We start from the raw sequence: 13654 nt of genomic DNA, 5'->3' as shown, positions 1-13654 counted from the left end.
ATACCAATCATGGACCTACGGATATAATTTGCATTAGTTTTCCACTCATTTCTAAATATCAATACTTATAATGAATCAAGGAATTTGTTTTTAACTTTTACTGTTCAGCTCAAGTTTTTTGGTCATGTTACTAAGTGCATTCTTCTTCTTTTCCAGCCATCATCTCTAGTATCATCATCTGAGCACCAAGAATAATTATTTGTCCTTTGATAATCTGATTTTTGATTTACAAATTCCGAAGAAGGCATTTGTCCTCATTTGAGGGAGTAGAGTCATTCCTACAAAGTGATAATAAACTCGCTCCAATTAGGTATTCTTATTCGGACATAAAGAAGATGACTAAGAATTTTGAAGATAAACTAGGCCAAGGGAGCTTCGGTTCTGTTTACAAAGGAAAGCTTCGAAGTGGCCATCTTGTAGCAGTCAAATTACTTGGAAAATCCGGAGCATATGGGCAAGACTTCATCAATGAAATAACAACTATTGGGTGGATACATCATGTAAATGTTGTTTAACTTGTTGGATATTGCGTTGAAAGATCCAAGCATGCCCTCATTTTCGATTTCATGCCAAATGGTTCCCTTGACAAGCACATCTTCAACCGAGAAAAAACATCACCAATGGATTGGGAAATGAAATTTAAAATTGCAGTTGGAGTGGCTCGAGGGATTAAGTATTTGCACCATGGTTGTGACTTCCGGATCTTGCATTTTGACATCAAACCTCACAATATACTTCTTGATGATAATTTTGTTCCAAAAATATCAGATTTTGGGCTGGCAAAATTATGCGCCACAAATAAGGAGGCAGTGACATTGACGGCCGCTAGAGGAACCATATGGTATGTTGCTCCTGAACTTATTAATAGAAGTATTGGTAGAGTGTCTTACAAGGCTGATGTGTATAGTTTTAGAATGTTGTTGATGGAAATGGTGAGCTTAAACAAGCACTTGACACGAAATAATGATGAATCTAGTAAGTATTTCCCAAACTGGATATACGACCACTTGAGCCAAGGTAGGGGACATTGAAGTTGGAAATGTTGATTAAAATGATGATAGAAACATTGTTCGGAAGATGACTATTGTTGCGTTATGGTGCATACAAATGAGTCCAAATAATCGTCCATCAATGAATAAGGTACTGGATATGTTAGAAGGTGATGTTGAACATCTGCAGTTTCCAGATTATCCGTCACAAACAGTGTATATGGATAAAAATGGGGAAGAATGGTAGAATACAGATTCATATGATTTCACATCATTGTTGCATGATAACAATGGTAGCTGCATTATTGAGATAATTAACAATGCTTGAATCGGCCTCTCTTGTACAAGTATATTGCTTTTCGTTATCAGAGTGAATTGGCATGTCATTAATTAGTTATGTACTTTTATGGTTTTGTGAATTATATTGATGAATTTATTTAATTCATCTCATACAATTTTGGCATGTTTTTGAGCTATAGAAAGGGTTCTGAGTTATTTGAAAAGAATTCTCACTAGTAATGAAAATAACTTGTGTATGTACTGCAGCGCTTGCAGTGAGATGTGTGGATATTATATGTGCAAACTAAATTATATTCCATTCATCCATGAAAAATAGTTTTATTTCAAAAATAAAAATTTTCTTTCATACTTTACTCACTTTATCTCCTTCTTCCCTTACTTTTTCTACTCGCTCTCATATTTTTTTCTCTCTCTTCTACTTTATTTACTTTTTCTCCCATCTGAAGTTAATGAACTCATGTTCACTGGTGCACTCTATATTAAAATTTGCATCAGTTTTCCATTCGTTTCTACGTCATACCACAAGTTAAGAGTAAAACTATTTTAGCAAAAGTCCTAATCACAAATGTATTTTGTCTTGTTTTTCCATGTTATTTATATGCCCTCATCATTGCCAAACGGTTCACTTTACGAGTAAATCTTCAATTTAGAAAAATCCTCTTCATAGGATTGGGATACTGATGCACTATTTATTAGTGCTAAGAAATACTTGCAAGTATACAAGGTAGATCTAGTATAGCTAAAGGTCAGTACCGGATATCGAACACAAGGAATAAGATCGCAACTGTCTATTATATACTTAACGTCATATACTATCTAGAGACAAAAAGAAATAAGCAAATAATGAATAACATAAAAGAAAAATAATACAAAGCTAGCTAAGGAGTGTAGAATTTTAGGAACCGCGATTAAAAGCTAATATCCAAAGGAGTTCCTTGAATTACAGTCTCTACAGTTTCTAAGCTATCACATGTGTAAAACTATATCTTCTCCCGAAGCATACAATTTGTAGATTGCTACCTAGAACCGAAGTGTCCTTCCTAGAACTTAGGAAACAACTCCTAAAAGCTCCTAAGATACTTAGATTCATTCGAAGGCTCAAATCTCCCGATTATATTGGCAAAGATGTCAACTTCTCTTCTTTCAAATTAAACTACTCATCTCCCGAGTATTGTAGTAAAATCCACATGCATTTATAAGATGGTCAATCAAACAAATGTATAAGCACAAGAGAAATTGAAATAACTACAAGAGCTAACAATGAAAAATAATTGAATAAATAACTCAAATCATAGCTTGTAAACCAAAAATTCTACAAAAGATGTTTACTACTCATAGACAAGTAAAAACAACAAAAAGTACTAGACATGAAGAAAAACAAAACAAAACCCAAGGTTGAATGATGTAGTCTTCAGTCTTCTCTTGCTCGCTGGATCTGCAGACCTCCGCTTCAATGGGAGGTGGATGAATAATATGTGAAATATGATATGGAAGAAGTATAGAGGTTGAGAGGGTTGGAGGCTTGAGATGGGATGCAAGAAGGTGTCGAGATGGAGAAGGATTGGAGGCTCTGAGATGAATATTATGAATTAGATTATGAGGTATATAGGCTTAAAAAGGTTTAAAATAGGTAAATTCGAATTCTTCAAGGAGAGATTTGGCAACAATTTCTTTCCTTCCTTAATTTCCGCCGGATTTTGACTTCATTGCGCGATGTTCGTAAAATGACCAAAACGTTCTCCACATAACTCTGATTTAGATGTTCAAGGTAGCCACGCGAAGCTCTTTCAAATATGAAGAAAATGATGTGTAGTAAGAACGGATTGGAGTTCAAAATCGCTAGCAGAATGGGCTCGAACAGAGATGGCTGCACCTTGGCTTTTTTGCACCTTTTTTCTGTCTTTTTCTATCATTTATCAACAAATACGTCAAAATACCAAAATGTATAACATATGCAATTTAAGAACATAATTTGCATGATTGACATTTAAAACAAGCCAAATCTAGGCCTTAAAAACATGCAAAATCCGTGTTTATCAGATATGAAATTTAGAGCATCCGTAGCGGTGACGGACATACGTCCGTCCGTCCGTACCAGCGGAGCAGCACCGCCTGCTCGCAGTTGGCGCGGCGCTGCTCGATGCATCGAGCACGTCCGTGCCAATGAGCAGCTAACGTGGCGTGTTCTGATTGGCCAACGGCATTTCCATTGGAAATTCAATTTTTTGTTTTTATTTAAAAATCGAAAATAATACCAAAAAAATAAAAAAAAAAATTCATATTCCCAAAAATATGTCCATTTTTTACCGTTTTTCTGGATTTTTTTTTATTTTTTTTTAATTTTTTCCCAAAATCATCTATAAATACACACATTCATATCCATTTTTCACATCAAATCATCTCTCATTCATATTTTTTTATACAACTTATCTACATCTTCCTCTCTCACTCAAACCCTCTCAAATGGATTTCACCAATCTCATTGTGGAAGCGGAGCGCGAAGAACAAGAATACTATGAACAATATCGTGCCGTCTATGAAGCCTATGTCGCCGCGAATACCCCCGCTCCTCCTCCTCGACCAACTAGATCAACTCGTCGCTACATCAATCGTGACCGGGAGGAAGTCGTTGCCGACCTGACCAGCCGCGGTTTCCGGAAGATTACTTTCGGCACCGTTTTCGCATGTCAAAACGCTTGTTTATGCGTATTGTCAACACATTGTCCGCCCGTGTTGAATACTCTCAAACAAGTACAAACGCAACCGGTCGGCAAAGTCTCTCGGCGTTGCAGAAGTGTACGTGTGCCATCCGACAACTTGCTACTGGGAAAACGGCTGACCTCTTCGACGAGTATTTGCATATCGGTGAGTCAACTAGAATCCCTTGCCTTAAAAATTTTTGGTGAGAAATTGCTTCAGGCACCCACCACCGATGATTGCCAACGGTTGCTTCGTCTACATTAAACAGTCCATGGTTTTCCCGGTAAGCTTGGCAGTATTGACTGCATGCATTGGAGGTGGAAGAATTTCCCGACTACTTGGAGGGGGCAACACTTAAGCGGCCACAAAGGCGGCGGCCAACACTTATCCTTGAAGCGGTCGCCGACTATCGCCTATGGATATGGCATGCATATTTTGGTATTGCCGGATCCAACAACGACTTGAACGTGCTCTATTCTTCACCACTCTTCAATGATGTTTTGAATGGTGTAGCACCGGAGATTGACTTCACCATCAACGGAAATGCATACCACATGGGTTACTATCTCTCCAATAGTATCTACCCAAGGTGGTCGACTTTCGTGAAGACGCTCAGCAACTCGCAAGACCCGAGACGGGTTCTTTTTGCGCACCGTCAAGAGTCCGCTCGGAAAGACGTCGAAAGAGCTTTCGGGGTCCTTCAAGCCCGATTCAACATTGTGAAGGCCCCGTCTCGGCTGTGGTACGTGAAAAATATCGCCGACATCATGTACACGTGTATTATCTTACACAACATGATTATAGCTGACGAATCACCGATGGCGGCTAGCTTTTGCGACGAGGATGAAGCCGTAAGCTCTACCGCGAGGTCTCCCCCACGCCGAGGTGTGCATACGACGGTGGGTGAGAGGATCGAAACAAGGAACACAATGCGCGATACCCGAGCCCACATTGAGCTACAAGAAGACCTAATCCAACACATCTGGGCGAAATTCGGCCACGAGTAGTGGGTTTTTTAATTTTATGAATTTAATTATGTAATTTTGAATTTTTAGGATCTTAATTATGTACTTTTTAATTTTTAGGATTTTAATTATGTAAGAGGATGTGAATGATTGATTGTTGAGAACGTGGGGAGATTGTTTTGCCTGGCCAGGCTATGAAAATGTTTTTGTGATACTCGATGATATTTCTTAACTACATGTAAAACTCGAGTTAACTATGGTATGGATGACATAGCTTTTATCAAATATTTTGGCGTGTGTTCACTGAGTATATCAAATACTCAGCCCTGCATATGTTATCTTTATGTGCAGGTTGAGCGGGGTGTTGCGATGGATGTTGAGTCGGCTTCGGAAATTTGGATAAGTTGTGTCTCCATACATAGGCGTCATCCTATGACTCTCTTTGATAACTTATTTCCACTGCTACTTTTCAAAACTAATGTCACAAGAGTTTACTTTACTTAGTATGACTTTATTGTGTCAAATACTTTGAGACTTTATTCCACTGCTTACTTTTGATAAACTAAAATGTTTTTGTAGACTAAAGTATTTTCCCTTTTGGAAGTTAATCAAATTTTTGCATTAAGTGTCAACTTTTATTGTGTCCCCCATTTCTTCCCCGCTCCTTAGTCCCTCCCCTCGTCACGTTTTCCCCATCTTCACTATCCTTAGTAAGGGCGGCCGTGAAAAAGTGGTATCAGAGCTTCGTTCTTTCGCTCTGGTCTGAGAGTCTTGTTTTACCTTAAGTCTAGATTAGTGAACTTTAGACTAGAAGTGTCACGAAGGCTCAACATTCAAAGCATCACGCCCAACCAAAGAAAGTGAGGTATATTCTAAGTTGTTGAAAGAATGTGAGATGGATGTATAAAATTGATGATGATATGATGAGGATGTTTTGGCAAGTGTACGCATGTGAATAAACGTTATGTGTGAATATGATACCGTGATGATATGATTATGTGGAACATGAGCATGATTGGCATGATGATCTAAACACGTGTTATATGTGTGAATATGATATTGTGATAGTGTGATTATGTGGAATATGAGCATGATTGGCAAGATGATCTAAACACGTGTTGTATGTGCGAATATGATATTGTTATGGTATGATTATGTGAGACATGAGCAAGATTGATATGATTACTTAAGTATGTGTTATGTTTGAATGTACTACGAAGTAAGCATGTGAACATAGGAAGCCACGTGGGAGTTAGAAGATAGGATGAAAGAAAAGTACCCCGAGTTATTTTTGTAAGACAATGAAATTTTGGGATGAAATTTCTGTTAAGAGGGGAAGGATGTAGCACCCCGGAAAATTTTGACTTTTTTATTATTATTTTTATTTAATGGCTTATTATTATTTTTTAAATTTATGTGGATGTTGAATAAGAATTTCTTTTTTGGAAATTGAGTCTCTATGTGTTTGAGTTAATTATGTGAAATTAGTTGTTGTGAGTTATGTGAGTTAATGTGATTAAGCTTCCAATGTGTAATTAAATTAAATGGGATCATGCATAATTGTTCTAGCCATTCTATTGAAATTTTCGGCCCTCCTATTTATTGGAAACAATATTTTCTTCTCAGATTTAATTAATTGCTTTGGGACATTTATCCAAATTAAATCCAAACCAAATTATCCCTATGCTATTCTACATGATTTTCGACCCCTTGGCCATCCCTTGAGATTTTCGACTTCTCCTAGTAATTAGGAGAAGGAATTATTTTGCGTATTAAATCTTACCATATCTTACCAAATTTAAATCCTATTCCTATTTGATTTGAGGATTTAAGTATTTTTTTTTTCCTTGATCTCTCCCATTCCACACACCTACTTTCATTTCTAATTATGAGATTTTATTTTATTCCCCCACAATTTAATTCTTTTATTTAATTGTGGGATTTATCCTAGACTATAAATTAAAAGAACCCTAACCCTAGGCCTCATATTTTTCGCCTCCCTCTCTTCTCTCCTCCCACACGTTTTCTCCCCTCTCTTCCTCTCCTTATCCACCAATTCTTCACCAATCCTTTGTTCTTGCATCAATTTGGAGTTGGAAATTCAAGATTCATCGAAGAATCGCATCAATTATCTTTCCTAACGATTGTTTTTGAACAAGAAAGGTATATTTGAATTCTCTTTCTCATCCTTTCCATTGAACCCATGTTTCTTGATCCCCTCATGCATATAGTGAGTGTAGAAATCATAGATCTAAAAATTAATCGGTTGGGATTGATGTTTTGCATGAGAAAGTATGTGGATATGCGTTTATGAATGTGTATGTGTGAGGCTGTCGATGATTCGTTGGTGAATGATATGTGAATATATAAGAACTTGGTTGTGAGATCTTTTTTGAAGCATGATTATGTGTTGGAAGCATGAATATATGTGTTTGGATGAATGATAGATAAACCCTAATTCGAATTTGTGAAGCATAAAAACTGTGGTGTTCGGACAATAGATTCCGACGTGTGTTTGACCAACCAAACGATCTTATTTTGATACGAATTTTTAACTGAGTAATATTTAAGATGTCGTCTGTGTTGTGTACAAATATCAGCCTTGTTTGACAAAAGATGACATTTTAATGAATTTATGAAGTTAACTGCGCAGTTCTGTCAGAATTTGTATTCTCGTCCAGTGAGTTTCGTTTTTAATTTGACCGACCTAAATATGTGATTTTGATGTGAAATTTTAACTGGATTATATATGATGTGTCTACTGTGTTTTGATAAAAGTTCAGCCCCAACGGAGGTCGGATGGATTTTTAATGATTTCTACAAAACGACTGCGCATTTCTGCCAGATTTCTGTCATGTTAAAATAATACTTGTTGTCAAGTTTTAAGTGAATAAATGATACATGTGTAAATAAGAAACGTATCCTATGATGTGATTATGTGTTGCACGTTGATGTATGCCAAAGGGTTCGTTTCGTTTATGATGGTGAACGTTGGGATGGGCAATATAAGAAAACGATGAAAGGAACGATAGGGCATGCATGAGTAATGTGTTGATAGAAAACTGATTGTGTTGTATTATGTGGTTATGATGTTGTTAAGGGCTGTTGTACGTACGTGGGTACGAAGAGCAAGGATTTCAATAAAGTTGTGAACCGTGTTTGTAAGCAATCGAGATGGGCTTTCTTTACTAAACTCTTTTACGTTTCAAAAGTATGATTGTGGAGCTATAAGGGTGGTTTAAAGTGTTATGTTATGCCGTGATTGTTTTGATGTTGAGATTATTGCCTGATGCCTAGTTCGTTTGAGCTTGCTTCGTTAGGCTATAGGGCTATGTTGAGATTGTGATTGATGCCTAGTTTGTGAGTTCGCTCCATTAGGCTATAGGGCTATGATAAACGAATTCGGGTCTGAATAGGGCCGCAAACCCTATCAGGCTGTGTACACAGAGGGGATCGTGAGCCGTCCTTGCTAGTCGGCCGGTCTCGTGAGCGAATAGTGTTGTCACACTTTCGTCGCACTATGGTAAGAGGATGTGAATGATTGATTGTTGAGAACGTGGGGAGATTGTTTTGCCTGGTCATACTATGAAAATGTTTTTGTGATACTCGATGATATTTCTTAACTACATGCAAAACTCGAGTTCACTATGGTATGGATGACATAATGTTTATCAAATATTTTGGCGTGTGTCTGCATATGTTTTGTCTATGTGCAGGTTGAGCGGGGTGTTGCGATGGATGTTGAGTCGGCTTCGGAAATTTGGATACGTTGTGTCTTCATACATAGGCGTCATACTATGACTCTCTTTGATAACCAATTATCTTTCCTACCGATTGTTTTTGAACAAGAAAGGTATATTTGAATTCTCTTTCTCATCCTTTCCATTGAACCCATGTTTCTTGATCACCTCATGCATATAGTGAGTGTAGAAATCATAGATCTAAAAATTAATCGGTTGGGATTGATGTTTTGCATGAGAAAGTATGTGGATATGCGTTTATGTATGTGTATGTGTATGTGTGAGGTTGTGGATTATTCGTTGGTGAATGATATGTGAATATATAAGAAGTTGGTTGTGAGATCTTTTTGAAGCATGATTATGTGTTGGAAGCATGAATATATGTGTTTGGATGAATGATAGATAAACCCTAATTCGAATTTGTGAAGCATAAAAACTGTGGTATTCGGACAGTAGATTCCGATGTGTGTTTGACCAACCTAACGATCTTATTTTGACACGAATTTTTAACTGAGTAATATTTAAGATGTCGTCTGTGTTGTGTACAAATATCAGCCTTGTTTGACAAAAGATGAAATTTTAATGAATTTCTGAAGTTATCAGCCTAGTTCGTTTGAGCTTGCTTCGTTAGGCTATAGGGCTATGTTGAGATTGTAATTGATGCCTAGTTTGTGAGTTCGCTCCATTAGGCTATACGGCTATGATAAACGAATTCGGGTCTGAATAGGGCCGCAAACCCTATCAGGCTGTGTACACAGAGGGGATCGTGAGCCGTCCTTGCTAGTCGGCCGGTCTCGTGAGCGAATAGTGTTGTCACACTTTCGTCGCACTATGGTAAGAGGATGTGAATGATTGATTGTTGAGAACGTGGGGAGATTGTTTTGCCTGGTCAGGCTATGAATATGTTTTTGTGATACTCGATGATATTTCTTAACTACATGCAAAACTCGAGTTCACTATGGTATGGATGACATAATGTTTATCAAATATTTTGGCGTGTGTCTGCATATGTTTTCTCTATGTGCAGGTTGAGCGGGGTGTTGCGATGGATGTTGAGTCGGCTTCGGAAATTTGGATACGTTGTGTCTTCATACATAGGCGTCATACTATGACTCTCTTTGATAACCTATTTCCACTGCTACTTTGAAAACTAATGTCACAAGAGTTTACTTTACTTCGTATGACTTTATTGTGTCAAATACTTTGAGACTTTATTCCGCTGCTTACTTTTGATAAACTAAAATGTTTTTGTAGACTAAAGTATTTTCCCTTTTGGAAGTTAATCAAATTTTTGCATTAAGTGTCAACTTTTATTCTGTCCCCCATTTCTTCCCCGCTCCTTAGTCTCTCCCCTCGTCATGTTTTCCCCGTCTTCACTATCCTTAGTAAGGGCGGCCTTGACAAAGTGGTATCAGAGCTTCGTTCTTTCGCTCTGGTCCGAGAGTCTTGTTTTACCTTAAGTCTAGATGAGTGAACTTTAGACTAGAAGTGTCACGAAGGCTCAACATTCAAAGCATCACGCTCAACCAAAGAAAGTGAGGTATATTCTAAGTTGTTGAAAGAATGTGATATCGAGGTACAAAATTGATGATGGTATGATGAGGATGTTTTGGCAAGTGTACGCATGTGAATAAACGTTATGTGTGAATATGACACCGTGATGATATGATTACGTGGAACATGAGCATGATTGGCATGATGATCTAAACACGTGTTATATGCGTGAATATGATATTGTGATAGTGTGATTATGTGGAATATGAGCAAGATTGGCAAGATGATCTAAACACGTGTTGTATGTGCGAATATGATATTGTTATGGTATGATTATGTGGGACATGAGCAAGATTGATAAGATTACCTAAGTATGTGTTATGTGTGAATGTACTACGAAGTAAGCATGTGAACATAGGAAGCCACGTGGGAGTTAGAAGATAGGATGAAAGAAAAGTACCCCGAGTTATTTTTGTAAGACGACGAAATTTCGGGACGAAATTTCTGTTAAGAGGGGAAGGATGTAGCACCCCGGAAAATTTTGACTTTTTTATTATTATTTTTATTTGATGGCTTATTATAATTTTTTTAATTTATGTGGATGTTGAATAAAAATTTCTTTTGTGGAAAATGAGTCTCTATGTGTTTGAGTTAATTATGTGAAATTAGTTGTTGTGAGTTATGTGAGTTAATGTGATTAAGCTTCCAATGTGTAATTAAATTAAATGGGATCATGCATAATTGTTCTAGCCATTCTATTGAAATTTTCGGCCCTCCTATTTATTGGAAACAATATTTTCTTCTCGGATTTAATTAATTGCTTTGGGACATTTATCCAAATTAAATCCAAACCAAATTATCCCTATGCTATTCTACATGATTTTCGACCCCTTGGCCATCCCTTGAGATTTTCGACTTCTCCTAGTAATTAGGAGAAGGAATTATTTTGTGGATTTAATTGGTATCTTGTTTGTCTCCTTCATTGAATTAAAATCCAATTAAATCTTACCACATCTTACAAAATTTAAATCCTATTCCTATTTGATTTGAGGATTTAAGTACTTTTTTTTCCTTGATCTCTCCCATTCCACATACCTACTTTCATTTTTAATTATGAGATTTTATTTTATTCCCCCACAATTTAATTCTTTTATTTAATTGTGGGATTTATCCTTGACTATAAATTAAAAGAACCCTAACCCTAGGCCTCATATTTTTCGACTCCCTCTCTTCTCTCCTCCCACACGTTTTTCCCCTCTCTTCCTCTCCTTCTCCACCAATTCTTCACCAATCCTTTGTTCTTGCATCAATTTGGAGTTGGAAATTCAAGATTCATCGAAGAATCGCATCAATTATCTTTCCTACCAATTGTTTTTGAACAAGAAAGGTATATTTGAATTCTCTTTCTCATCCTTTCCATTGAACCCATGTTTCTTGATCCCCTCATGCATACAGTGAGTGTAGAAATCATAGATCTAAAAATTAATCGGTTGGGATTGATGTTTTGCATGATAAAGTATGTGGATATGCGTTTATGTATGTGTTTGTTTGAGGCTGTGGATGATTCGTTGGTGAATGATATGTGAATATATAAGAACTTGGTTGTGAGATCTTTTTGAAGCATGATTATGTGTTGGAAGCATGAATATATGTGTTTGGATGAATGATAGATAAACCCTAATTCGAATTTGTGAAGCATAAAAACTGTGGTGTTCGGACAGTAAATTCCGACGTGTGTTTGACCAACCAAACGATCTTATTTTGATACGAATTTTTAACTGAGTAATATTTAAGATATCGTCTGTGTTGTGTACAAACATCAGCCTTGTTTGACAAAAGATGACATTTTAATGAATTTATGAAGTTAACTGCGCAGTTCTGTCAGAATTTGTATTCTCGTCCAGTGAGTTTCGTTTTTAGATTTGACCGACCTAAAGATGTGATTTTGATGTGAAATTTTAACTGGATGATATTTGATGTGTCTACTGTGTTTTGATAAAAGTTCAGCCCCAACGAAGGTCGGATGGATTTTTAATGATTTCTACAAAACGACTGTGCAGTTCTGCCAGATTTCTGTCATGTTAAAATAATACTTGTTGTCATGTTCTAAGTGAATAAATGATACATGTGTGAATAAGAAACGTATCCTATGATGTGATTATGTGTTGCACGTTGATGTATGCCAAAGGGTTCGTTTCGTTTATGATGGTGAACGTTGGGATGGGCAATATAAGAAAACGATGAAAGGAACGATAGGGCATGCATGAGTAATGTGTTGATAGAAAACTGATTGTGTTGTATTATGTGGTTATGATGTTGTTAAGGGCTGTTGTACGTACGTGGGTACGAAGAGCAAGGATTTCAATAAAGTTGTGAACCGTGTTTGTAAGCAATCGAGGTGGGCTTTCTTTACTAAACTTTTTTACCTTTCAAGAGTATGATTGTGGAGCTATAAGGGTGGTTTAAAATGTTATGTCATGCCGTGATTGTTTTGATGTTGAGATTGTTGCCTGATGCCTAGTTCGTTTGAGCTTGCTTCGTTAGGCTATAGGGCTATGTTGAGATTGTAATTGATGCCTAGTTTGTGAGTTCGCTCCATTAGGCTATAGGGCTATGATAAACGAATTCGGGTCTGAATAGGGCCGCAAACCCTATCAGGCTGTGTACACAGAGGGGATCGTGAGCCGTCCTTGCTAGTCGGCCGGTCTCGTGAGCGAATAGTGTTGCCACACTTTCGTCGCACTATGGTAAGAGGATGTGAATGATTGATTGTTGAGAACGTGGGGAGATTGTTTTGCCTGGTCAGGCTATGAAAATGTTTTTGTGATACTCGATGATATTTCTTAACTACATGCAAAACTCGAGTTCACTATGGTATGAATGACATAATGTTTATCAAATATTTTGGCGTGTGTCTGCATATGTTTTCTCTATGTGCAGGTTGAGCGGGTTGTTGCGATGGATGTTGAGTCGGCTTCGGAAATTTGGATACGTTGTGTCTTCATACATAGGCGTCATACTATGACTCTCTTTGATAACCTATTTCCACTGCTACTTTGAAAACTAATGTCACAAGAGTTTACTTTACTTCGTATGACTTTATTGTGTCAAATACTTTGAGACTTTATTCCGCTGCTTACTTTTGATAAACTAAAATGTTTTTGTAGACTAAAGTATTTTCCCTTTTGGAAGTTAATCAAATTTTTGCATTAAGTGTCAACTTTTATTCTGTCCCCCATTTCTTCCCCGCTCCTTAGTCCCTCCCCTCGTCACGTTTTCCCCGTCTTCACTATCCTTAGTAAGGGCGGCCTTGACAAAGTGGTATCAGAGCTTCGTTCTTTCGCTCTGGTCCGAGAGTCTTGTTTTACCTTAAGTCTAGATGAGTGAACTTTAGACTAGAAGTGTCACGAAGGCTCAACATTCAAAGCATCACGCTCAACCAAAGAAAGTGAGGTATATTCTAAGT

At 37.2% G+C, this 13654-nt stretch overlaps 1 protein-coding gene across 1 annotated transcript; it reads left to right on the top strand.

Annotated features, from left to right (window-relative positions):
• Positions 1-335: 335 nt before the first annotated feature.
• On the top strand, positions 336-1031 carry LOC121770409 (rust resistance kinase Lr10-like). The gene is made up of 2 exons (XM_042167140.1): positions 336-487; positions 539-1031. The coding sequence occupies exons 1-2, from the start codon at positions 336-338 to the stop codon at positions 1029-1031; spliced, it is 645 nt and encodes a 214-aa protein (XP_042023074.1).
• The last annotated feature ends 12623 nt before the right edge of the window (positions 1032-13654 follow it).

Source organism: Salvia splendens, chromosome 16 (genome assembly GCF_004379255.2).
Source record: "Salvia splendens isolate huo1 chromosome 16, SspV2, whole genome shotgun sequence".
NCBI lineage: Eukaryota > Viridiplantae > Streptophyta > Magnoliopsida > Lamiales > Lamiaceae > Salvia > Salvia splendens.
Note: the sequence above shows the minus strand (reverse complement) of the source record. Positions and strands in the feature narration are given on the sequence as shown.